This window comes from Oenanthe melanoleuca, chromosome 12, assembly GCF_029582105.1.
Source record: "Oenanthe melanoleuca isolate GR-GAL-2019-014 chromosome 12, OMel1.0, whole genome shotgun sequence".
Classification (NCBI taxonomy): domain Eukaryota; kingdom Metazoa; phylum Chordata; class Aves; order Passeriformes; family Muscicapidae; genus Oenanthe; species Oenanthe melanoleuca.
Window position 1 is genome coordinate 5,436,045 of NC_079346.1, and position 27,177 is coordinate 5,463,221.

The 27,177-nt window shown below is 45.3% G+C and overlaps 1 protein-coding gene across 2 annotated transcripts in view; it reads left to right on the forward strand.

Moving 5' to 3' along the window:
- Positions 1 to 27,177, forward strand: part of LRIG1 (leucine rich repeats and immunoglobulin like domains 1) — an 87,933-nt gene that overhangs the window by 35,884 nt on the left and 24,872 nt on the right. For both annotated transcript variants that reach the window (XM_056501254.1, XM_056501255.1), the window contains exons 3-7: positions 1,505 to 1,579; positions 18,704 to 18,841; positions 19,798 to 19,941; positions 22,143 to 22,286; positions 23,185 to 23,328. In XM_056501254.1, the coding sequence (XP_056357229.1) occupies positions 1,505 to 1,579; positions 18,704 to 18,841; positions 19,798 to 19,941; positions 22,143 to 22,286; positions 23,185 to 23,328 (645 nt within the window). The remainder of the gene's footprint in view (positions 1 to 1,504; positions 1,580 to 18,703; positions 18,842 to 19,797; positions 19,942 to 22,142; positions 22,287 to 23,184; positions 23,329 to 27,177) is intronic.

Here is a 27,177-nt window from a genome sequence, read left to right on the forward strand (position 1 = left end):
CAAATGGTGCCTGTGAGCCAAGAGAGAAAATGAGGTGGGAGAACCACTTCTGACTGATTCCTGACATGGCAGGAGGCTGATACATGAATATCACACTTATGTCAGAGGAGGGTTTGACCAGTTGTTAGACACTGGTTGGTGTCAGAGCTGCTTAACCAGAGCTGACCCAGGCTCCTTCTCCAGAAGATGCTCAGTTAGATGTTAATGAAATCGTGCTCAAATAAGCATTTTACAGCTTTTTCCAGCTTGCTCTGTACCTTTGGAAGCTCTAGACCATGTTGTAATATGAGCAACAGTGCGCTTTTAGTTGCAGAGTGGAGCTCCTTGCTAAATTGCAATGCATCTGGCTTTTTTCCCTTACATTTTAAGGCATGGGTATAATGTCAGAGGCAGAGGAAAGCTTTTATCCCAGCAGTGCTTGGAACTCCTCGTGAAATCAAATATCTTGCCTCCTCTCAGAGGAGCCAGAAGGGAAGTTCTGGGATGAATGTGCCACTGCCCTCTCCCACCTGCCAAAAATAGTGTTAAAGGAAAGAAGAAGGAAAAAAAAAAAAAATAGAGCCAGCATAATTTAGGATTGCCCCTACTCGTGCCTGTGGCTTTGCACACCTCAGCTGTGCAGCTCTGGGATGCTGTGCAGCTCTGGATGCTGTGCTCTGCAGCCAAATTGTGATTTTTTCAGGATTCCCTGCAGAAGGGAAGGCCTGCATTGACCCAGCAGGGCTCTGGAGCAGGAGCAGTGGGATCAGAGGTGGTTTGGGGGTCCTGGCCAGGGCTGGGCTGTGATCCCTGCAGCGAGGGGGAGTGGGCAGGAAGGCTGAGAAATTAGGTGATTTTCAAGCAGCCAGACGAGTGACTGTTACAGTAATTAATTGACTAATTCACCGTACAACCAAGGGCTCTTTAAAGCAAGGAAGAGGCAGTCACATGGCAAGGATCTGTTTTCAGTCAAAGAGCACTGGGGCATTAGGGGGATGTGTGCTACAGGGGATGTGTCTGTGCTGCTGGTTGCAGGGATGGGCTGTGGTTCCTTTGGCCCAGGGGCTCTGTGTGCCCCCATTAGTGTCCCTGCCTGCTGCTGCCTTGTGGGGAAATCCCTCTGGCATCTGCAGAGCTGCTCCTGCTGTGCAGAGGATGCCATATGGATGGAGGGGTTGTGCCCCCATGCCCTGACCTGGTCTGGAGGGGGTGAGCAGGGGCTGCTGCCTGGGGAAGGGGTGAAATCCCTGTCCTGAGGCACTGGGACACTTGGCCTCGAGGTGCAGTCTCCTGTCTCAGGCTAGTGGAGGGTTGTGGCACAATTCCTGCCTGGCACTTCAGAGACTGGGTGGCAGGAGGGGAGAAGAGCCTTGCTTGTAGTAGTGATGAGCCAGTGATGGTGGCTCTCAGGTGTTGAAGTGTGGCACAGCCCTGGAGATGGAGGTTTCTGCCCCAGTGTCAGTGCCACATGCTGCTGTGTGCCTGGGCATTCTTGGCTCCAACCCTGAATTTGTGTTTCTTGCAGGAGACTGGACAACAACGAGCTGAGTGCCATTCCCTGGCTGGGACCTGCTGCTGCCAGCGTGCGCTCCCTGCACCTGTGAGTCACTGCCCTCCCCTGGGCTGGGCTGGGCTGGGGCTGAGCCTGTCCTGGCTGCCACTCTGCCCTGCTCCATCTGGGTTTTGGCTTGTTGGCACCTTAATTAAGGAGCATCATCTGGAGCAGTGTGATTTGTGTGAGGTTGTGTGTTGTGCTTATGGTCAGTAAATTCCACAGGTTGAATAAAACTTCTTTTTTCTCATCTGCCTTTGGGTTTCAACCATCAGGTCATACTTGTGCTATTAAATTTTACCTTTTCTTTATTCTTTTTTTCTCCCTGGCCCTTTTCTGATCATTTCTTCTTTCCTCTTAAAGTCAGAGACTATTCATATCTTGAATCTTTTAGGGAACTCATTCCAGACCTGTTTTTATGATCTCTTTCAACTTCTTTTTAACACTTTTGAGAGAGTGATTGTAAAGCATGATCTGCAGAAGGTTTGAAGTTCCTAACTTTGGTAGTTTAGATGGCCAGAGAAGCACTGGACACCTGAGAGCCCTTGTGTACCAGCCACCAAGGATCTTGGGTTGATGGTGCTGCTGAAGGAAATAAAATGTCAAACTATTTAGCACCTAAAGAGTGTGGGTTTCTAAAATTATTTTTGCATGTGTCTGCTTGTAATGTGCACTGAGCAGGAATTTTGCTGAGGTATGCATGATTCCTCCCAGGTTCCTGGAAGTGTTTGTAGCTAGCAGGGGCTCCAGCAAAGTCCTGGAGCAGTTCAGGTGGTGCATGGCACTGCAGGCAGGTATCTGGATTTCCAGGGATTTGGTACTTCTTTGCTGGAATATGACTGTGACCACACCAGCAGCTGATTTGCCTCTCTAGCTCAGAAGGCTCTGGCTTACTCTGAGGCAGCCTTGATCTGCTGACTTACTGTGCACCAGGGTTCGAAAAAGACCTCCAGAAATGTGATTTATGGATGGAAAGCTTGCACAGAATTTGCCATCCATGGACATAGTTTTAGGCCCCCCAGATGGGCTTCTCTTTCTCATGAAGTCTGTAAATGCTCTGAGTGCCACAAGCCCCCGTTGTTATTTTTGCTATTAATTTAGCTGCTGGCAGAGAACCAAATTGCTAGAGCTTTGGGTTTTTTATTCCTGAAATGAAATAAGCAGTTTGGAAAGGAGGAATAATGACTGGTGGAAGGCACTAGATTTACAGCTCCTCTGAAATTTCAGAGTGGTGCAGAAGGAAGGAGAAGCTACAAAGCCAAATGATAAAAGGATGGTATTCTGAACAAACCTGCTTAGTATCACTTTCCAGAAATCTGAATTACTCTCCTCAGCTGCTGCACATAAATAACTCTGATAGTGGGATTTGTAATGCTGCTGTCATTCTTGTGCAAGAAGGGTCTCTTTGTTTAGCTTGTATTAGAGAATGCCACTTCTTTTCCCTCTTGCATTTCCTTTTAATTTTTATCAGAGATAAAAATAACCTGGAGGATGTTTTAAAGTACTTGCTTCAATCAATGCTGCTGACTCACATTGGAATGATTTGCTGAGGAAGTTTTCTCCATCTTTGGGAGTCTTTAATCAATTGGTTGGCTTCCTAAAAGATGGTACTTTAGTTTAACCCTAGGTTAATGAGCTTGATAGGCAAATTGGTGGGTAAAGTTATTTAGCCTTTTGTGATGCAAGGAATCAGATTATATGGTCATACTGGTTTCTTCTGGCCTTCCAATCTGTGAAGTAATAATTGGGGAGTCTGCCAAACCAAACCCAGGGTGAAGACTCATAATGAGGACTTGTGTACTGAGAAACTGGTTTCTGTTTAAGTGTATAGTGTTACAGTGTATTCTTAATGCTAAAGAAAAATAAATACATTTCCTTTTTTTTTCAGTGTTTAGAAATGTGTGAAGTGTGTTTACCTCACAAACCTCTGAAGTAGGTTTTGTATATTGCATGTGGTTAAGTATTTCCAAAGGACTGTTAATGTATTATAAAAGCAAGGGTTGTATATTTGTCATTCAAAACAGCCCTTCTGAATGAGTTACTTCATCTCCTGCTCTTCCTAAACAGGAGAACACACTTTTTCTCCTTTTGAGGCTGGGAGAAAGAAAACTGCCAAACTCAAATTTCCCATAAAGTTTTTATTTTTTTTTAATGAGCTTTTCTTTGCATTCCCTGCTTTTGAGTTTTCCATACCTGTCTCCATCATCCAAAACTTGCCTGACCCCTCATGTGTGAGGACCACAGGCCAGTTAAATATATATATAAGCACGTGAGAATCTGCTGGAGAGAGAATTCTCAAAGCTTTCTGCAAGCCTCTGGATGTCCCAGGCTGCAGATGGATGCAGACATAACATATGCATCAAAAATGCTTTGTCCTAATGTACTGCCATGAAGTTTGGTTCAGTCAGTTATTCCTCGAAGAATCAGTTTGTTTGCCTTGCACGCTGAAAATATTGCCAAAGTGGTTCATTTCAGCAAGAGCAAACATAAGGGACTTGATAAGGCTTTTAATAGAACAGAAGGGAAAAATAATCTATGTACGGGTTACCAAATAAAGGCAGACATTAAATGCAAACATCTGTTAGTGCGAACAAAAGCCAGGAAATTCAGCTGGGAGGGGGAGAGAGCAAATCTGGATTCATTCCGAAATGACATCGAATAGCTGAGAGGAGAACCTTGCCTGAAATTCCCACAGCATTTGTAATTTACTTGCAGTTCCTAGACTGGGACGTTTGGGAGTTGATGGCAGGATGTTTTCACTGACATGCCCTTGGCTGAGGATTTCCCATCCCAATGCAGCCAGTGTGTTAACTCTGAAGGCTCTGGAGGAGACCCTGTTACCTGATCTGGTGGGGAAAGGGTGATGGAAGAAACCATTTATTTGCAGACCTTAGTCTGTTTATATCCAACTTCCTCACTAACTTGCATGGAAGAGCTCTTAGCCTTGCCAGGTTAAAGGAGCTGTAATGAACCCTACACTGCTGTTTTATTACGAGTTTCCTACAAACCCCTGAGCATAAGCTCAGCCCTTACTCTGGGGCTTGTCTTCCCTGCTGCTGCATCCTGGAGGGGTTTGGGGGCATTTGGACGCTGTGATGGAGGTGGATCCTGGTCCTGTGCCTGGCTGCAAGCCTGATTCAGTCAGCATCCTGTGACACAGGCTGTTGGGCAGCTGTAGGGCTCAGTGGAGAGTGCTAACCAGACCTCTGAGCAAGCCTGGTAAACAGAGCACACTGCCACATCCTTAGCTGGCTGGGAATTAAGGAAGTTAAAAGATTAAACACTTAAAAATAACTTTCATTTCTTTCACTGTAATTCTTTTAAGCCTCCAGCCATTTAGGAACAAAGGGGACAGTGACCCACAGCAGTCAGCTGTGTGTTAGCAACAGGCTGAGCTGTTGGAGATGCTTTGGCCCCATCTTGCTCTGAATAAGCACAGATAACAAGGAACTCAGAATGGGGATTTTTAGAGCAAAAGAGTGTGAAATAGGATTAGCTGATTCACAAGAAGATGCAGTGACACTGCAGTGTATTTACTGGGGAAAGCGAAATCAATAGGACTACTCTGCTGCCAAACTGAGCAGAAAAGTCTCTGAAGAAAATCAATCTTCTTTACAGACTCATTAATGTAAAGATCAATTCACATTAAACTGTAATTAAACAGAGAGCTAATAGGAGAAGGGTAAGTGATCTACTGTGCCCCAGGCAAAATATATAATGTAAAATTTGAAAACTAAATGCATGGAGAATTGGAAACTGGGAGTGGCAGGGAACATGCTAGACTGCTTGAAAAAGGGCTGATGAGCTCAGATGCTGGTTGGGGCTGCATGATCCTCGTGGAAAGGAGGATACTCTGCTATTCCAGCTAGATACTGGGTAAGACAGGTCAAAGACTTTAGCCAGTCTCTTCCATTTGACTTGCATGGTTTCTTTGTAGAGCTTTTCCTCTTAGGTGCTAGGGATTTCATTATAATTCTGGTTAAATTAGCCACATTGTTATGATTGTGACCCTTGTTTCTTTTCTAACTTTGATTTTCTTTGGCTCTCATTAGACCTTTGTACTAGATTAAAGTTGACTGGTCTTGGAGGTCCATAATGTGGCAGAATCAGGATCCCTCTATTGAGCTGTTGCCTCATTCTTTCAGAGGAGGGCTTGGGAAAGCAGCTGTTATTTTAGTGCTGTGTGAATTGCTTCACTTGTGTTGTCAGATGGGGTTTGCAGAGACTCTTTCTGGAAACCCATGTGGTCCATTTAGATTCTGTGAGCTGCTGTTTTGCTTTCACCCAGGACAAAGGTGTCTTGCTCTGTGAGCTGAAACAATGCAAGCAGTCTGTGCTCTGCTGCTGTGAGCAGATCTCACAAATCCACCTTCCTTTCTGCAGGATTTCCCAGGAGCTGGGGTGGTGGTGTTGAGATCTGTGAGCTCACTGCATCTTTGCTTTTCAAGTTAAGATGGTGCAGACTTGTTTGAGCACCAGACCTACAGCTCTGCCCATGGCAGCCTCTCAGGGTTCCCTGTCAGAGGGAAGAGCTCAAGGCTGCTGCCCTCTGAGCTGCTCACAGGGCACAGCTCAAGCCTGAGCTGTCTGTACAGGAGGTGTGAGCTCACTCTGTGCTCCTGGCTGGGCCAGAGTGAACAGCTCTGTGGTGTAGGTGGTGCTGAGAGCTGGGAAGCTTGGCTTGCAGGAGAAGGAGGTTGGAGCTAACACAGCAGTGCAGACATAGCCTTGGAGGCCATCTGTGGCCTGGGATCCTGCTGTGCTAATTGCTGTACAAACAGAACAACTGCCTTGACCCCCAAGGGGTTTAATCTGCAAGTCATCTTTGCTGGAGTTAGAAAGGGATGATCTAACAATTAGAAATAAGGAGACTGCTCTGTTAGTTCCATCTGGGTCGCAGCAAGAGGGTTTGTGCTCATAAGCACAAAATGCAGATGAGTCAGGCTCTGGTTGAAGTCAGCAGGCTCTGCTTGTGTGCAGGACGTGCCTTGGGCAGCCCAGAAAACCACTGCCTTCCACTTTTCTTTGGGCCAGTAATTAGGAAAACTTTCTCTGGGAACTGAGGCAAAGTGGTGTAGGTCCATAAGTGGGAGCAGATTCCCCCCCAGCCCCTGCTTGCATCACCTAGGAGGTGTAATTTGCTTAAGCATTGTATTTACTTAAGCAATTCCCCTTGGAGATGGAGAGTGTTGTTTGCTGAGAGTTTGGTCCATACTACAGGCTATACTCGTGAGCTTCTGGGTGTCAATGTGAAATACATAAATATAGAAAGAGGAAATTAAAAGTCAGTCAGGCTGTTCAGTGTGCAGCAATGTACAGGCATAAGATATTCCAAAACCCACCTCTTAAGTTTGTTTTGTTCAGAGTTCATATTAAGACAGTGATGTTTAAAGTCTGCAAGTTTTTGATGCCCAAGACTGCAGGAGCCTTTCCCAGTGGAGGAAACTCTCATTAATCATGTGCTCCCAAGCACCAGAAGAGATGCTGTTTTGACTTCTCTTGGGCTGTTGGAACTGTTCTAATCATTTGCATGTCCTCTTTGAGCTTTTAGATATAACATGAGCACATGGAAATGGCAAAGGATCTGAGGCTATTCCAGGGAAATGAGTAATCATTTCTTCTAGAAAAGCAACAGCAGTAAAGCACACAGTTATCAGACTCAACAAAAGAGCATCAGAAATTAATCTGGGCACACACAACAGAGTGTAAAAATTGGCCAGAGGATAAAGATAGTGAAAGTTGGTGGCAGCTCATGAAATACCAGTTACCCCTGGAGGCTGCTCTATTATGTATTTAGTAACAAGGATAAGCATTTTGTACAGCTTCTTCTGTGAGCAGAGAATTGCTTTGAGCTAGGCCAGGTCTGCTCTGGCATCTGTGTGCTGCTCTGCAGGAAGGGGAGCACACCAGTGTCCTGTGGGACAGAGCACAAGGTTAGGAGCTGGGATACTGGAAGAGGATCTTTCTGTGCATGACCCACATATTCACTGCACCCCAAAGTAAATTCCCCTCTGGGTGGATCTGCTTCCTCTGAGCTGAAGAGGATCTGCTGCAGGGCAGATGGAACTCCTGGATGTGAAGTGATGCATCTCCAAGGGCAGGTGCATATTTTAGGTACAATGCATAGTGGTTTCCAAGGTCTGTCCCTCTGCAGATCAAGCCTGGATCAGTTGTTAGGGTCATTTGCAGCCATGATCTTTTGTTAAGGTCAGTATGAAAAACAGCTTCATATTTGAGCCTTATAATAGCCCAGACTTGCTACTATTAATATCTGTGGTGGATTGACTGCCTCATTTAATGGCATATGGCAAATAAAGCACACATCTACAAAAGCAATTCCTTTGTTAGTCTTCACAGACCAAGCAGATTTCAAATATAAATAACTTGCTGAGTTGAAAGTTTTTTTAGTGTATTGGAGTTTCCTGCCTAAAAACTGCTGGCAGTGGCAATTAAGTTTGCTCAGAGGTGAGTAAAAGGGAAGTTGAAGATACAGTAAAAGCAAGTTGAATTATTTCTGGGTGAAATTCACTCTCCATTTTCCTCTCTGAAAGCTCGGCCAGTTCAATTTTTTTAACAGAAAAGCTCTCAGTATGTGTTCCTGCTTCCCTACTGAGATTGACCAGTTAGTTTTCCTGGCTGTAGACAGTGGTGCTTGCTCAGAGCATGAAAGAGATGCTCAGAGAGGAGTAAGAATAGAGGTAGGGGTAGAATTTTGGGGTTTGAGTGGCATAAAACACTGGCACCATCAGGAATAATGTAGGGTGAATAAAACATTCACTTGAATGTGATCCTTCAGTGTGCAGGTTGGGAGAGATTAGCAAAAAAATCCATAGGAAGCTCATTTCTAACAGAACAAAAGGCAGCTGTGTGCTGGGTTTTCTCTTATTTTTAACCCATGTCAAATTCCCCAATTAATTGCAGAAGTGAACAATAGAGATCATGTCAAAAGTGATTATCCTGCAAAAGCAGCCCTGCTGGGGGTGTGCATCGTGGCAAATGTGATTGCTGGTTAAGATAGATGAGAAAGTGATCTGTCTGTCACGCCTTCAGATGAAGTGATCACTTGAGAGGCCACCCTCCCTTAGTTTGTGTGCATAACTCCTGCTTGTTAACAGGAATTCCACCTGCATATTGATTGGGAATAAGTGAGTGCATGTTCTGCCTGTCAAACCATTTAATGTTCAATTGCACATCAGGGAAAATAGCAAAGGTAGCTGGAAAATGAAATAGGAGTGCAGGGCTGTCTGAGTGAAAAGACAGCTGTGTTAGTGGTCAGATCAGATCTGAGCAGATAAAAATGAGCTGGGGAGAGGTAGAATTAAGAGTTGATGACAAAAGAAAGAATCTATAAATAGCTCATGGATTTTAGACTTAAATATAATTTTCTGTCCAGTCCATCTGCTGTAGATCACCCACTCTGTGCAGGCAGTTACTGAACAGGCTGGTGATCAACGTGAGCAATCAGGCCAGGGAATTGGACTTTCTGTAATCCCTGGAAAAGGAACACCTTTTGGTGATCTTACCAATATATTTTTGTCCTCAAGGCTGTTTCCTTGTGAGAGCAGTCATCTTTTTCAAAATAGGAGTAGCTGGAGAAGTAAATGGTCTTTCTGAATAAGCTTGTCAAACTGACTGGCTAAGTGGTGGTGTATGCTTACACTTGACTTTACAAGATCTTTACCAGGAAAGCTTGAACAGCCTGTTTGACACCAGCCTGGCTCAGCACAGAGGCAGTTCTACTGCAAAACCTAATTTTCCTCTTTGCTGGATGTTTTGACACCTTGTTCTGGGACTCCCAAAGCTACCCTTCCTTACTTGATGACTTTATTAGCAGCAGGGTGCCTGGTCTTGTGAAGAGCAGCTCTTTTCTTTACTAATATGACCACTACTTTCCACATAGGAGCTATTCCTTCTTGCAGGCTGAGCAGGAAGAGCTGAGCAGAGCTCAGTGAAGTCTGCCCAGAGGCAATCCCTGTTCCTGTGACCTTGCTGACAAGACAGATAAGCCCTTTCAACAGAGCACAAGTGTGTGTCATGTTGGAGCAGACAGAGCCCAGCCTATCTACATCTCTCAAGTGTTAACAGGAGTTTGACTGGCCAGTCAAAAATGTGTTTCTTCAAATGCTGCCTTTTTCAAGAGGCAGGTCTTTTAGCAGCTTCTGCTGCAAAGCTCCCTGAGAGGGAGAGTTTGATGGCCTGGAAGATGAATTCAAGTGTGTTGTCCTTTCTTTACCTCCCTTATCATCCATGCAGTTAAATCCACCTGTTTTCATTGTGTTCCTGCCAAAGGTGGGAGAAGCCCCTGTGTCACACTGTGGCTTAGAGACACAGACAGTGCATGCTATCAAGAAGTCTGCTTGCAGGTACAACTTGGATTAAAATTGCAGCATTATGGGCAAAGCCATTGCATTTGGGTTGCTCTTGAATTGCTTCTCCTCTTGTATTATTTTCCCCTCCTCACTCCCATGGAGAGACAAAAGCAAAACAAAACCCACCCACAAAACACATGCGCTCTCTGGGCTGTGGTGGATCTTACTTACTTTGATCATGTATTACACAAAGAGAAACTAAAATCAGTATCAGGATTTAAGGATAAAAGTGCCTCCATGCCCTGTGCTTTTGGACCTTCTTGGCTTTCAAATGGAAATACCATCCTTTATGATTGGAAGCACAAAACTTGGGTGCAGTGAAATGAAAGGAGACTGATGTCCCTGCTCTGTGCTAGTTCACTTGACATCTGGGCTGGATCTGATTTTAGGTGTCTGTTCTTCCTTATCACAAACCTGACTTGTCTTTGGGGCCAGTGAAAGGTGAGGGGCTTTGGCAGAATCCCTGGCAAGGGCATTGTGCAAGTGTGGGGCTGTGGAGAGCAGGAACTCATCACAGGAGCACACTGGAGGGGTGAAGCTGGCCTCTTTCTTGGCTTCAAGGAGTTGCTTATGCATTTAATTTGTGATAGAAAATTGAGTTTTGCTGGCATGTCTGAGCAGCAGATGAAAGCCCTTGAGGGAGAAGTGCAAAAGGAAAAGCCAGTGGCAGAGCAAGAGAGTAGCAGGCCAGAGATATGACATGTATGCATGGAAACACTGACCTGACTGTCATCTGCCAGCAACTGAATGACCCCTTTCAAATCCTGGTGCAGCCCTTCCTTCACAGGGGCTCTGCTGAGCCCCAGGACCCCATTCAGACAGCTGGTGCAGAGCCCTGTGGTTTCCTGCATTCTTCTGTGGAAACTGCCATTTACCTTATGTGACTCTTCCTTCTATTCCCATAGGACAGTTCTCCTCCTTAGCAGAGTTCAGCACTCACAAGAGCCTCTGCTCTCCTTTGCAGCCTGCTCCAGAGGGAGGTCAGGGAATGTGAGAAGTGACAGGGGTGGTAGTTTGGACAGAGAACTGGAGGAGGGGGTGAAGGCTAGCACAGCTATGAGTTCAAAACCAGCAGTGCTGGTGTTCAGTGGCTCAGAGATCCCATCCCTACCTTGTGCCTTTGGCCAAACTGCATCACAGGTTGGGCAGCCCCTGCTGAAGATACCTGGCCCCAGCCCTTGCAGGTGCATCCTCCACTGAGGGATGTGCTCAGGGCTCTGCAGATAATCACTGGGATGGTTTGGGGTCAAGCTGCACATGGGGCTGTGAGGTTGTGCTCTGGTGCCGAGTTCAGAAAAGTTCAGGGAGACTCTTCACAGAGAAGCTGTGCCAGACAATGAGAGATGCTTTGCACAGCCTGTTTAATAGATCTGTGTCCTGTGTGAATACATCATTTTAAAAGCTGCTGCAGACCACAATCTTGATGAAACATCCAGTGTAACCAGAAGAGAGCTGGTCCTCTTAGAAACACCCAGTTGCTGATGGGGGGACTGTGCCCATAACAGAGACTGTCTTGTCTTCAGGAATCTTAATTTGCTTTGATGTCATAGCAGGTTGTGTAATCTGCTGAAGAGATAAGACAGCCTCTGTTTTAAAGATTACTAAATTCTAATCCTGCCTGTCCCACACATTTTGTTCTCTTAATGGAATGAAATGCTGAAGGCGTAGGAAGTTGTATGTTGCAAAAAATATCCAAAATCATATGGTGGCAAGTCAAAGTCCAGTGAAAGGAAATGCAGATCAAAGTGAGGGGAGAGAGCTTTGAAAAATAACATGACTTACCTCAGTGGATCTAGCACATAGTGTAAGGTCATGTAAAAAGTCAGAAAGTTTACTGAGTGCTAGCTCAGAAATATTCAGAGAGAATCTGTATCTCACTGGGTATGTGGTGGATTTAGTTGCAGTAGGAGAAGGACTTTCCTTCATGCAGTTCATAATTAATCCAACAATACCTATGAATGACTGTTGAGCAGACCCAGGCCTTTGCTTATGCCCAGCTGCTAGGAAAGATCCTAAAGAGTGTGCTGGCAGCAGGATGACATCTGCCCTTGGTTGGTACCCCAGCACGAGGATGCTCTGAGGCCACTGGGAGTGCAGCAGGGTCAGTGGCTGCAGCCCATCAGTGTGAGAGGCAGATGAGCTTGGTCCTGTGAGTGGCCACAGAGCAGCCTTTAATAGGCAGAGAAAACATTGCCCTGGGTCACACTGGGCTCACATGAACAATCCTGTTGCCTGCTTTGTGTGAGTGAGAGTTTGCTGTGGGAATAGAGTTCATAGCACAGCCCTCTGCAGGTGGCAGCTGCTCCCAGGCCCAAAGGGGTGAATTAGCAAATCTCATCTCCCAGACTGATTTCTGCCTCCAGACATCCATGACCTGGAACAGAGATGCAGCCACTTCACTGTGAAAGGTTGCATATTTTTCCATCCCCTCCTTCTTAAAAAAAACCCAAACCCAGGTTGTTTTTGAAGCCCCCTGTCTTGTCCCAGCTCTGTGTAGCTGGGGGTAGTTTGCTGGTTGCTTCTCCATCCTAAAACACAAAGCAGAGTGAGAACATGACCTGATAAATAAAAGCCCCCTGGAATATATCTGGTTTGAAGCTGATGTACAGCAGATGCAGAAATTGTGTTCAGATTTTCTGCTGTAGTTAGATACAGTTGGAATATCTCCATCAGCTTGTTCGTGCATTATTCCTGTATATGATTTTAAGTGAAAAACAGTGTAAAATGGTCATGGATTTTGTTTGCTGCATCTTAAGACCTTTTTCTGAAGGAGTGCTAGGAAGAGGGAAGATCCTGACTTATAGTCTTGGGTAGAGCATATAAACCTTTAAGGGAAAGTTTGGATATCCATAAAAAATTATGCAAGTGACTTTTTTCAGTGGTTTGGGTTTGTTGTTTTTTTTTTTTTTTTTTTTTTTTTTTGTTTGGGCCTTTTGGGGGTGGTGTTTTTTGGTCTTTTTTTGGTTGGTTTGTTTTGTGTGGCTGACCCTAAAATGCAGTGGCTGCCTGGCCTGTTGTGTGTGCAGCCAGCACCTGAACAAACAGAGCTGTATCTGTGACAGCCTGGGAATCTGCCAGGGTTCCTCAGGGAAGGAGTGATTCAGAGCATCTGAGAAAAGTGGGGGCTGCTTCCATGCATCCTTGCTTCCAGTCCACACAGCAGCCCAGGCAGCCTTGCTCTGAAAGGACACTGGGGCAGTTCCCATAAGCAAATGCAGTTTTTGTGTTGGATAAAAATACCCATTCCTGTGGCAGTACAGAATCTTGTGCCTCATGGATTATTCTGGAAAGGCTGATATGACAACACAAAGTGTCAGACAGCTAGTGGGGCTTTCCAGAGCACTGGGGAAGTGTGAGGGCTCATGCACAGCAGGCAGTTCAGTTTTTCTGGGAAGGTCTCATGTTAAGAATTAGAGGATGGTGTGACACAGACTTCCAGCCTGTTTACTTCATCTTCAGCTGCAGAGATGGCTCCACTCTACACCAAGGCAGACATTTTGCTAATTACAGTAGAGAAGAAAAAGTTCTCTGAAATAAGTCTTTGGAAGAAAAATTTGTGAGTAAAATGTTAAAACCATGTAAGAAGTTCTACACTGAAAAACAGTTTGAACTTCAAGTCAAAACTGATGTGTAGGTCCCAATGACATTCTTCCCCTGCCTTCTTTAATAAAAATTGCTTAGGAGATCTTCGGTTATTGAATGTAAGAAAGGAAAAAGTAAAAGGAGAAACATTTATGTTGCCACTGTTGTAAATACAAATTCATCTTCCAGATTATAAGCTACCCTTCTTGCCTTGTTAGGAAAATTACTCAGGCATTGCACCCTGCTCTGAAACCATTATTTCATTATTTTTTGTGTTTGTGTAGTGAGTGACAGGCTAAAATCAAACAGAAAATCATGTAAGGTGAAAGCTTAGGAACCCATGTCTTTGATCATCTTCAGTGTTTCTGGAAGGATCAGTGCTGGATCCCCATCTCCTGTGAGCTGAGCAGGAGGAGGGCAGGTAGTTCCAGGCATGTGTTAGTCACAGTGAGTGTGATCCATCTCCAGTTACCCTGCCTTTGATCTCCCTCTCTTTGCACAGCCAGTCTCTGACACCAAACCTTGCCTGTCCCTCAGCAGCAAACTCCATAACTCTTTCTGGCTCCAGCATTTTGTTTCTTCAATGCTTTGTTGGGATGGAAATACTAACCAAACCCTGAACTTTTTAAATCTCTCTCTTTCTAGTCCTGTGATCTCCCTGGTATGCTAATTTTGAAAATGTGCTGGCATATTAATAGAACCCTGCCCGAGGTGTGGAGCCCCTCTTTAGAGGCTTGATTTTATTTTTGATGCCTATAACAGGTGCTGCTTTAATAGGTTTGCTGTATTACAGCTTTCCTTTTTCTCTGGTGAGCCTGGCCAGATCTGAAAGCTGACACTACATGAAGGCCAGGCATGTGACTCCTCCCTGCCTTTAGCCTCGCTTCACACTGAGCATTTACACTGCAGCCTTGCATCAGCTACAGCAGCCTTAATTTAAGCTTTGTCTCAGCCAGGAGCTTTTGTGTTATTGTATTTAAATCAGCCCAAGCAAAGCCCATCAGAGCTTTCCCATCAGAGGGTCTGCTTGCTTTGGTTTTTCCACTGTCAGCTTTTGAGTGGGCAGCTGCTGGGGGGAGTGAATGTGGCTCAAACAACGTGTTTGTGCTGCTCTTTCCATCCATTTCACACGAGGAGTTCAGAGCTGAGGTATAAATTAAACTGAGGGGTGCTCTCCTTGCTTGCTGCAAAGAGGAAGGTGAATTCTTCCCCTATTAGGTCTGGTGGAAAATGTTTCACAGCCTGTTTATCAAATAAATATTCACAAAGACGCTGCGAATGAGGAAACGCACCGGGATTAAAGTGTAACTTTACCTCTAAAATACAAGCTGAGATTCCTGGAAATGCTGCAAGCCTTTGACTTTGTGCCACCTGTTATTTTCCTGCCTCCCCCTTCAGCTCCCTCCCAGCTCAGAGCAAACCCAAACACGCTTTGGAACCTTCTCTTGTTTTTCTCAGCGAGGAGCAGGAGCACACGTTTATTTCCTCGTGGGGTCCTGCTGGGCTTGGTTCAGCAAAGAGCTGCTGAGGTTCACCCAGACCTCCTGTAAGCCCGAGGGGCTGTGCTGGCTCGGGGTGTTACGGGGTTCAGGTGAGCAGCTGCAGGGTGCATCTCCCCTCCCTCTGCGGCTGTAGCTGCTGCTGACCCGAGGGTGAAGAAGTTCCTGAGCAAGTGCCCTGTGTACAGAGTGTAGAAGTGATCCTGCTGGCTCTGAGTTACCCTAGCCTGGCTCAGAGCTGCTCCAGTTGCAGGTCTGTGTTTGCTGCAGATGAGGTGTCTCTGCGAATGACACTGGGTATGAGCTTGGGAGTTCAGCTGTTGTAGCCAGATCCTCCCATATTCATAAACAAACCTAGATGGACTTGGATGGGCTCCTTAGTTCCTATGATTTCTTTCTCACTTGAGCTGTTTTCACTCCAGATTTTTAGTCCTCAGCAGAGGCTGCATCACCCTAGCTGGATCGTCCTTTTCCACTGGAAGGGCAGAGGTACAGAGGGGTTAAGGAGCTTGCCCAAGGCAGATGAGCCGGTGCCAGAGCTGGGAATAGAAACCAAGAGACTTGGCTCCCACTCCAGGTTCTAATTGCACCATCTCACATTGGAGCCCTGTCACTGTACACTCTTGAGGTGTCACTGAAGTGAGGCAGGGAGAGCTGTGTCCGGGCTGTGGTACCTAAGGGGTGGGGAGAAGAAAGGGTGCCTGGAGGTGTTGGCTGTGCAAGCACCAGTTATTTGTGCTTGAACGCCTGGTTTTGGCAACTGGTGATAAAATCTGATCTGTCACGTTTGAAGCCAACCCAGTGTGAAGTGGTTGGGAAAAATCCAGCCCTTTTCCAGTCAGTGATAAAGGGGAGAGACAAATTCATAACATCACTGGTCTTTTTTTTTTTTTTTTTTTCTGTAAAACTCCCTTGCAATGAACAGGGGAGCAAAGAGGATCCAAGTAGTAACAGTAAGGGTTAAATCACATTTGGGCTCTTACCAAAAGAATGAAAAATAAATTGTAATCAAGCTAGTAAAAGGTTTGGGCTGTGTTGCCTTCATATCACATGCTGTGTATAGGAAAAGTCCCAGGCTTTGTTTGAAGTGCAGTGCTTTGAGAGGGTGCAGTGCTTTGCAGCGAACTGTCTGACATTCCCCAGCTGGGACTGGCCTGGGATGGTGTTTGGAGCTCAGAGTTGCATTTGGAGTCAGCCCATGTTTGAAGGAGAGGGAGAGAAAGGAGCCAGTTTTTCTGCCTGTGTAAAATAACATATCCATCTCATCTGCCAGCTGCAGCACATGAAAAGCAGGAGGCAAACAGACAGAAGTCACCTGGAAACTGCAAACCTAGCTCAAACAAAATAGTTCTTTCCTGTCCTTTTCTTCCCTTCTTCTGTCTTCTGGGATGGGTTGGGAGATCTGGCAGGCAGGCAGAGTGGATATATGTTGAGCAACCAAAGCACTAAAATATTAATACTCAAAAAAAACCCCTCAAAAAAACATTGGCTTCTGAAGAGCATTTCATGTCCAAATTCACTCTGTGCTCTCAGTCCCTTGCAGACTTAACTGCCCTGTGCAGGGATTGTCAGGTGATTTATAGATTCTCCACGTTCGTTTGTACAAGGCTTCATTTCCTGTTAATTTACAGCCAGATTCATCTCAGCCATCAGAGCTTAGATGAGATCAGAGCTGAACTCCTGCTTCAGGAGAGCTCCAGAAAACGTGGTTTGCTTTCAGTTCTGTCTTTGTTGAGATACTTTCCTGAATCAGGCTTGGACGCTCTTCTTTCGAGGAGGAAAAAAAAATTAAAACTTCTGAACCTTCTGATTCTACTAATAGAATTAATTGCAAAAAAAACTAGTTTTAGGGGAAAATAAATTCCCCTCACCCATGTGTTTAGCTAATGGAGGTCACAAAATTCAGTGATTTTTCCTGTATTTTAGTCTCACTGTACTGTAAATTCTGTGTACCTCTGTCCTACTGGGCACATGGATGTAAAAATTTGGACTTTATTCCCAGCTGTAAATGAATATTGGTCCTTTGGATAGGAGCCACGCCATTGCCTTTGAAACAGTTGTGATTGTGGAGACCTGTGTGCCAGTAACCCATGGAATAACCAGTTTGGAGACATAAATTAAAACTTCCTTTTAATTTTTCTTGACACCTCCTTGCATTGTATCAGCAGTTTATAGTGCTGTAGTGCTGCTATAGTGCTGTAAAATTTGTCCTTAATGTTTTCTGAGCCTGAACTGAATTAATTTAAACTCTTCAGTCAAAGTAGTGTTTCTGTGCCTGTTTCCCCAGCATTAAGCAAGGGCCATGTGCTGGCTGTTTAAAGGGTGAGTCTCCCAAAAACAAATTGTTCTGGGGCTGCAGATTTTACACTCTTCCTGCTGTGGACAGCAGTGAATGTTGCAGTGAAACAATCTGGATTTAATAACAGGGTAAAGGAGCAGATCACAGTGTGGGGATCATGTCCCTTGGCATGTGCTGCTGGCATCTTCTGTCAGAGGGAGGAGGATTTCTTCCACAGGGGATTGTCTGAGCCCCTGGGAGAGCCTGAAGTGGGGGTGAAGCTGGAGAAGATGGGATCCCAAACAGCTGTAAGCTTCAGTGCCTGAAAAGCTGTGTCAGACATGGCTCAGGTTTTTGTTTGAGAGATGCTTTGTCAGGGGAGCTGGGACTTGCATTCTGTGCTCTGCCCTCCTCTGCTCTCCCAGTAGGTATCTGGATGGATTGAGGCACAGGGCTTGTCTGAACTCTCTTTACTGTCTTATTATTCAGCAAGTTCCCAAGTGTCTGGTGAGCGTCTCTGTTTGGAGTGCCTCACTCACAGCCTTGCCAGTAATATCAGTGACTGGTCTGAATTCACATCAGGCATGGGCTCTGCCTCATGTGACTAATGCACAATGAATTTTTTAATTGATTACTGTTCTCTACTGACTCAGGCCAGAAAGGAGTCAGAGGAAAGGACTCAGTGTGGAGGGGTGATTTTTACTTAGACCTTGTTGAGTACAGATGAGGTCTAAAGGTATTTAACTGTTTGGTGGCTGTGGAAACACTGAGGGCAGTTGTAGGACTTTTCTGTAAAGAAAAACCTTAGATTGAATGCCTCAGGCTGTCCTGGTAAGCAGCAAACACAGGTGATGAGTGCAGGGTCTGATCCTGCAGCCTTGTCCTAATCCTGCAGTGGGACAAAAGCAGCAAAAGATGAGGAAACCCCTGCAAGAACATTTGCTTCTTTTTTCTGTGTGTTGCAAACCATTGTAACACAGTGCAAAGCTGGGAATTTTCAGAAGAATCCTTAGGAGTTAAGAATGTTATGTAACTTTTGTTGAGTTTGTACTTATTTCTCTGAAAGTCACTTTCTCTGGATAAAGCCTTGGCAGGTTGGTTAAGCCACTGATCTTCACTCCTTGCCTTTGAGATTCAAATCCAGTTTGGAAGTGCAGGCTTGTAGGAGAGCCCAGATTAATGGGAGAAAAACAGATGAGTGGAGTCAATAGTTATGTAGAAGGAAGAGAGTATCTGGGAGCATGCAGACACCTGAGGAGAGGAGCAGCCAGGGGATCAGGGAATGTCTCTCTGGAATGGGTTTCTCCTCTGACAGCTGCTGAAAAGTCACCAAAACTCTGAGTGAACAAACTCAGGGCCAGCCTGGGGGCCTGCTGCAGCAGATATTCATTCTGTTTTTCTAAAAGAACTAACCAGTCTCTTTTTCCCCTGCTGCCTGTTGCAGGCATCACAACAGGATCCGCAGCATCGAGGGCAGCCGGCTGCAGCCCTTCGCTGCCCTGGAAACGCTGGACCTGAGCTTCAATGACATCACGGAAATCCGGAACGGCTGCTTCCCACAGGGGCTGCACATCAAGGAGCTGTGAGTTTTTCTGCTTGGGAACTGCTTTTGTTGAGTTACCACAGCAGAGGAAAGGGCCTCAAACCTTTTAAAAAAAAAAAAAAAAAAAAAAAAGAAGTAATGAGCATAAGAAGTATGGGATTATTTGTCAGGGTTAGAAGGCAGCACATTGTCACTGTTGTCAGGTTATTTTTGGAGGGATGTTTGGTTTCTGATGTAGCTATAAAGAATGCAGATTATTATTGACTGTTTTGCAGAGAAAAGGTATCTTTCAGGTATCCTACATCCTTCATGTGTGAGTGTCTACAACTGCAGACCCATGTGCATTTAGAAGAGTGGAGAGAGAGCAACTATTTCATCATTAAAGTGGCTTTCTGAATATTGAGAACAGAAATGTCTCTGATTATTTGAAGAAAATGGGGTCAAGTAGAGTATCACCCTCCCAACAGGATGCTTGGCTATTCAGAGGAACATGAAATAATCTGTATTTTAGGTACCTTTGAAGAGGTGCAGGCCAATAGTCTGCCTGCATTAAAGTTTACACTAAAGTTTATGTTCCTGGTTGCAAGAGGGTATAAGAGTGGATTTGTGACTGATGTTTGCCTGTTGTCCTCCAGAAACAGCCCCCTGTGGCTCAGACTAGAATCCAAATAAGAAAGACCTGTGGGACAGATACTGAGATAAAAATGGGGAATAAATAGCATCATCCTGCAATGGAATAGTCTCCAGTTTCTGGTTTCCTCTCCTGATTGCCTTGTTCAAGTAGGAGAATGTCAGGAAGCTCTTTGGGAGTGTCCAGCAATCCTCCACATCCATCACAGGCTCTGGGAAAGCCCCTGTGCCCTTTGTGCAGCCAGAAATTCAGCTGGATTGAAGCCATCTCTGCAGTTTCACCAGCTTGTCTGCAGACCAACTAAATGCTGATAAAAGGTGATTTCTGACAGAACTGTTCATTTTTCTGCTGTGATTTATTGCAGCTACCTGGGGAGCAACAGAATCAGCACCCTGGAGCCTGGAGCCTTTGACAGCCTGTCACGGTCCCTGCTGACCCTCCGTCTGAGCAGAAACAGGATCACCCAGCTTCCTGTCAAGGCATTCAGGCTGCCCAGGCTGATACAGCTGTGAGTAATAATGTCCACTTTCAGTAAGCTCAGCCACACTCTGTGGAGATAAAGTGACCCTGGGGGTGTGCACATCAAATGTCACCCTTCCTCACCTACTGTCTATGCAATATAGAATCCACTATGCAGGAGTCCTCTGCCAGTTCTGGGAGAGTGTCCTTTTTGTCTTGTAACTCTTGGCTTTTCAGGCCGTTATTGAGATCAGGTGGGGAGGGAGGAAGGGAGGGATGCTGCAGCAGACATCAGCATCTTTTGCACTTGACAGAGTGAGACAAATCCATTCCCTTGCAAGCTGCTGGTGTCTGTGACGTTTCTGTTGGGAGTGACAGAACTCAGCTGCCATGTTAGTGTGTCAAGGCCACACAGGTATCTTTATGTGGCAATAAAAAAGCAGTAAGGGAAAGTAGTTAAACTGTGAGGTGATATTTGGGCAGAGAAAATTGCAACTCAGATGAGTTAACACACACACAGTTGTTGTTCTGCCTGCATGGGAACACACAGACATCTGCAGCTATAAACATGCTTTATGTGTAAAAAAGCAGCACTTAGTGATTGAGCTTTTTTCTTCTCCTGCTGTGGGAGAAATGGGTCCAGCCTAAGGCTCCTTGCAAAAGGCTCCTTGCAATCTTTCCATCAGATTTGATAGGCAAAAGGTCTACCTCTGTCTGTTAACACAAAGTCCACAAATGCTGTTGGAACTCGCACCTCTTGGTGTCAACCTCTTGATTGATCTTGGTTGATCCTCAAGCCAGGGTGTGCCCAAGGAGTGTGTGTGCATTTGTGTCTGCACACCTGCAGAATTTGTAGCCAGTTTGGGATGGGATGGGATGAGGGCACAATAGCATATGCATCTGAAAAGTCTGCTGCCTCTCAGTTGGAAGTTACTGTCCATTGAGTGAGGGTTTCTAAGTCACTGTGTTTGACTGCATCATGTGCAGAACTGTAATGAAAACAACTCAGTCTGTTTAGGAGCATGGTTTGCACTGAGACATGCAGTAATTGGTGCTCTTAATGACAGCCCCAGAGCTGGTTGTTTAACTCTGCAGATAAACATGAATGAATTGCAAGTTACCCAGATTGGTGTGTTGTAGAATTTGTGTACAGTTCGTTTTCTGGCAAAGCCTGTTTCACTAATAGCCCAGGAAGTGCAGTGCAACAAGGGACTCAGGCCTGCAAAATCTTCATTGCTTGCTTGACTTTAATTATACTCAACTTGAGTGCAAGTTCAACACTGTTTTTTTAGGCAGCTGAAAAGTAAGCTTAAAGTCTCTATGGCTTCTTCATCTTTTCCAAAACAAGTTTGGATGTTGTAACCTCCACCATTTTCCTCAACACAAACACTGAATAGGGAACTAATCTTAGCTTAATATTTGTATGTGTGGGAAAGTATCAGTTTTAAAACTCTAGCTTCAGATTTTAGTGCATTGTGTTGAAGTTTTCCACAGACTTTACAGAATTGGATTTTCACCTGGTGTGTCTGGGTTAGGTTGGTAAAGTGTGCTGTGATGATGTTCATATTGTTGTTCAGAAAAAAAGATATTGCCAAAATTTAGTGGTCCTTCCCTACATGGGGAAACTAAAGAGAAATTTAATGAACCAGTCTGGAAATCTTTGTTGACACAAATTCTAAGACTACATTGTTATTGGAAAAAGCTTCTTTCACTCTTTGTTAGTTTCTGAGAGTAGAAAAAAAAGAAGTGACATTTGTCAGGGTGACTGAAAGCCTTCCTTTCAGACTTGGCCATAAAGTTCCCTCTTGGGCCCACACTTCTGGGGCACCTGAATGCTTCAGAGCACATTTTTACTGGGCAATTACAAGTCCTATAAAAACAATGGATTGTAAAGGAAATAATGCCAACGTTGCACTGTATTGGTTCAAATGGTGTCTGGAGGATGGAGTGTGAAAATTGATGAGAAGGATCAGTGGTTTAAAAGAAATGCAGAGAGAGGAGGGATGAAGAGGGATTGCTGCACTCTGTTATTTCTCTGTAGCCTGTCCTGGGGTGAGTTTGTTTAAGCATTGCACCCAGCTGCCTCCCCTGATGGCTCTGGCATTGAAAGTTTCCGGTGCTGTCCTGCTGTCTCCTGGGAACCACTGACACAGGAGCTGCTGGCATTGCTGTCCCCATTGTGTGCTGCACAGATGACTTGGTGAGAAAGGGCTGGGCTTTAACAAACCCCTGTGGCCTTGGTGGTTTTAGGGAGCTGAACCGAAATCGCATCCGCCTGATCGAAGGGCTGACGTTCCAGGGCCTGGACAGCCTGGAGGTGCTGAAACTGCAGCGCAACAACATCAGCAGGCTGACTGATGGGGCCTTCTGGGGCCTGGCCAAAATGCAAGTTCTGTAAGTTGGAGAAATGGGCTCTTTTTCCTTAACAGCTTCAGCTGCTGTCACGTCCTTCTCTGTGTTGTAGCAGGGAAGTGGGTGCCTGTGCCACTTCTTGAGCTTCTTTCTTTGTCCTGCATGCCCAGAGCTGCTGCAGCAGCTTCTGTTCAGCTGACCCACGGTTTGTAAAAGCTCACTGCTTCAGCAGTGAATAAATAAAATTAATTAATTAAATAAAATACTGGTGTTCAACAAAAACAGTGCTGTTTTTAAAGCTGTGGCACTACTCCTTTGAAAGTTTGACAATTTGAACTTTCAGCATTTATCTCAACTGGTCTTTAAATACCTTCTGCATTCTGTACCATTCTGTACCTTTAAATACCTTCTGTATTCTTTAAATACGGCTTCTGCAAATTTGTTTGACTGGAAACTGTTATAGAGAGTGTTATTCCACCTCATACCTAGATATCTAGAAACCACGCTGGCCATTCTTGGTGATGTTTTCTTTCCATACCAGAGAATAAATTAATTAGTCATTGCAGAGAAATACCTGAAGCTTCCAACACATTTGGCTTCCAGGTGTGTTTGCAAGGTTCCAGGTGATGAAGGCAGCATGTTTCTTGTGCTGCTGTCACACAGCTGAGACTCTGCAAATACAAACTTGAATGGGATGCTTTAAGCCCAGTTTGCTTGCAATGGAGCTTCTCTCCATTCACATCTCCTTCTGGGCATTTCCTTTGTATCATCCTTGAATTTCTATCTTTGTTTGACAAGTAATGAATGCCCACACATGCATGTGTCATGGGTATGTAGAAAGTTGTGTAGGAATGGCTAAAATCCCAGTTATTTTTGGAAATTCTTTCAGCATTTGACCAGTGCTGCTTACCTGTCAATTCCTTCTGATTTTTCTCCACAGCCACCTGGAATATAACAGCCTGACAGAAGTGAACAGTGGCTCTCTCTATGGCCTTTCCTCCCTGCACCAGCTTCACCTCAGCAACAATTCCATATCCCGCATCAACCCCGATGGCTGGAGCTTCTGCCAGAAGCTGCATGAGCTGTAAGTTGGTTTTTGTTCTGTGATGTTGGCAGGAGAGAGGGGAGTAAGGAATTTTCTCAAGGCTTACAGCTGCCACTGCATCAACCTGTAGAAATGCAGGAATTGCAGGCTCCTAAGTGATGCCCTTGTTATTTATGATGTTATGACCTTCAGAGCACCTGGTTAAAAGACATTTGCACCAGAAACAAAGGCTAGAACCCACTAAAAGTGCACAGTGCCAGAAGACCTGGAGAGTTTGTGAGCTGTGGCTTGCCAACGTTTTTAGCTAGCAAGTTACAAGACTTGTAACTTGCCATGTACAGCCTGAAGGAAGCTTTGCTTTATCCTCTGTATTTACAAACAACAGACATGCTTTCAACCAGCAGAGATTTGGCCCTTTAAAGGCAGTTCTCCTTGCTTCTCCTATTTACACTTCATGCTTCCTGTAGGGTTCAGTTGTTGAGAAGTAAATACATTGGCTTTGCTCTCCTAAGGTTTCCAGCTGGAAATACAGGCTGAAAAATGAAGGAAAGCCTTGCTGCTGAGGGTGTCTTTTGTGTCTGTGGCATTGCTTAATGCCTTTTGAAGAGACACACAGGGGTGCTTGCAGGATTTACAGAAGTAGCTGCCATCCCCTTGGTGGGGCTGTGTGGAAAGCTTTGCCTTTTCCTTTGTGAACTTGACACATGGTCAGTGGAACTGGAATTCATTCTGCTTGCTGCAGGGAAATGTTAAATATTTTTAGGGATTTTCCTATCCACCAAAAGCAGCATGGTAAAGCAACTTTCTGCTGCCAGTCACACTAGAGGTTGGTGTCTGCCCACCTGAGTCCTGAAACCTTTGGGCTGTGGATTCAGAGATAGGTGGACATGACACAAGCAATTTCTTTATGTTTAGAATTAACTTACTAGCCCTGTGATCTTCTGTTGAATCCAAATTATTTGTTTGGGGGGCACAAGGAAGTACTTTATTTTCGGTTTTAATTAAATACACTCGTGGTTGTTTAATTACCTAATTTTTCAAATTGCTGCAGAACTGCCCATGCCTGGCACAGGTCTATGGACAGCTGCAGTTCTTTTACATGTAGATCATCACAGGATATTTTGCCAGATTGAGGCAGTGATAATGGAGAGATCTTCAAGGCAGCAGATCAGAACTGGAACTGTGCTCTGTCTTTGGTCTGTTAAAATCTGAAGCATCAAGAAAAGGGGAACCAAGGCACTCACAGTTGAATCCTTGGAGCAGCCAAATGCAGATCACTGCACTGCACAGCTCTGAGAGCTTTGTGCTCTCAGGACCAAATACCTGGTGCCTGTGCTGAGCTTTATTTCAGCCTGGGTTAGATGGGATGGGTAAGGCCCATCTGCACCTCACAGAGCTAATGTCAGAACAGTTTTAGGGAGAGCTAAGCTTGTCTTCTCTGCATGACACAGTCTTGCAAACCCTCAAGGTTTAGACTGGAGGTTGCTTGTCATGCTGAGTCCTTTTTCTTGGGAATGGATTAGGATCTCATCCAACAAGCAGTTCTAGCAGTGAGCTGTGCTGTCCTCCAAGCAGTAATTGCAGAAATCAGGTGCAGGACTCACCCATGCTGGTGCAGATGGGGAAGATTTGGAAGTGCCCAGTGGTGTGAGGTGGTGTGAGGCACTGGGGTGTGCCTGAGCTGACAGGCAGGGCTGTGCTGCAGCTTGAGATGGGAAAGGTGATTGTGTGGGTGTTAGCACATCCCTGCAGAGTACTACAGGCTCTTCCAGGTGCTGCCTTTAGGGTAAAGCTGCTGCAGGGAGCCATCAGATCTGCAAACTGAAACTCCCACAGCCAGGGAGTACCTGTAGGAATTTCTGTGCTGAAATTCAAGGGTGAGGAAAGGAAGCCACAGATATACCTAGACTGACTTGTGCACTTGGTTAGTTGTTTATGTTTCATTCCTGATTGAGAGATTCTTGCTCACTGTTGCTAAATCTACTGGGTTTCAGTTACCAGAAAACACTGGGAATGAATTTCAAAATCTAAGGAGGGAGTTGGTCATCTGCAGGAGCAGTTATCTCTCATTCAGTTGCTGGGACAGAACGTGACCCCAAGGTTCTGGTCTGATGTAAAAGCTGACAAGGAACGAAAACTTCTGCCTTGTTCTGAACATGAGAAAGGGCTGATTGTATTCACCAGTCAGGTGCTAGAGCATCAGCATCATGGAAAAATCCACAGTGGGAGCACAGGATTTCATCAGAGGTACATGGTGGCTTGGCTGCTGGGTCTTTCCTTTCCATTTTACCTGTGGCTTGGTCAATGGGAATGAAGTCTGTTAGATGTACAGAACAGGCTGGCAGCAGCAACTCCAGTGGCACAACAGGGTTCTGGTTAACCCCTTTCTGTACCAATTTTGGCATGGTGCTCATAATCTCTGACTTCACCAGGCTGGAAGGGCTGTGTAGACAAACATTGCCATTTATTCATTCCAGATTTCTCACTGGTAGAGAGATGCCAGGGTTGGGGAAGCAGCAGAGATCTGCTGGCTTCTCTCAACCAGATAATCCACCCTGCTGAGCAGAGGGGGGAAACCTGATGTTTTGGTTTTTGCAAATTGGCCTGTCCTGTGGCAGGAACAGAGCCCTGGCATGCTGAAGAAGCCACTGCCAGGTGCAGTGAAACCTTCTGAAACCTTCCCTGTGTGACACCATTGAGAGAGTCTCCATGTCCTGCTGCTGTCTGTCCATCTTGGGGTGACATCCAAGCAAATAGAGAGAACATGCCTTCACCAGTTGTAGCAGGAACTCTTATGTGTGGAATCAAAAGGAACTATTTATTTTCTCAGCCAGGTTTAGGATTACTTTTGAACAATTTTTTTTTTTAAAGCCAAATTCTTTAATAGCAGGTGAGGACATAATTTTGACCAGATGCCAGTTCTCCATAACTAACACTATAGCTTCTTTAGGAATGAAAGTATGTTGTCCCATACCTTCAAGCTCATTAATCTTTGCTGAATTTTTTCCAGAGCTTGCCCTCTGCACACTCACACAGCTGAAAGATAGACAGCACCCTTGCCAAGTAAATGACACTCTCAGTGCTTTGGAGTATGTGTCTGGACTTAGGTTCTGGCTTTGCAGTGAATTTCACCCAAGCCCTAGACACATTTTTAAGCAGACTCATTAACAGGCAGTACTAGAAGAGGAATTTGGAGGTTTGGAACTCAGTGAAGTTTTGTTTTTTTTTTTCACTTGTCTGTACAGTGAAGAATTTCAGTGCTTGTTCAAAGCTGTTTCACTTTTTCAAAAGTTGAGCAGCCCAAACCCTCACATCATTTGAAGTGAGTTGTACTCCCAGGTCACTAAAAAGGTGGTTTTGAAAATCTGGTGCCTTCTGCTACTCTGAGAAGTCCCTCATTTGACAATCCAAGCTTTAATCTGGATAGAAGGAGGTTGCACAGTGTGTGAGGTGGCTGCCCAAGTCTGCCCTCAGTGTCACATCTGCACAGTCTCATCTGGACCTTGCTGGGACAGAGGAGTAGCTGCCTTTCTGCCAGCTTCCAACTGCAACAGGAGCAGTGCTTAAAAACATCTCCCAGACCAGAGATAATGCAGGCAAGGAGAAGAGATAGATGGAAAACTAGGTAAAAAAACAACCCTCCAATAGTCACTTGTAAGTGGAGATGATTCAAGGCAAACTGTGCTCGTGTACAAAGGGGAGTGGAGGAAGGAAAGGTGGCTGGTTTACAGCAGACACCTCCTTTCTGTGCTGGAAGGAAGCATTCAATTGCCTTGTGGTGAAATGCTTTTGGCTCAGGGCTGGGGTGGAGCCCAGGCACCCCCACCCAGAGCCTGGGGCTGGCTGTGCACAAGTGCAGAAGGATAAGGCACCTCCTGACACAGAGCC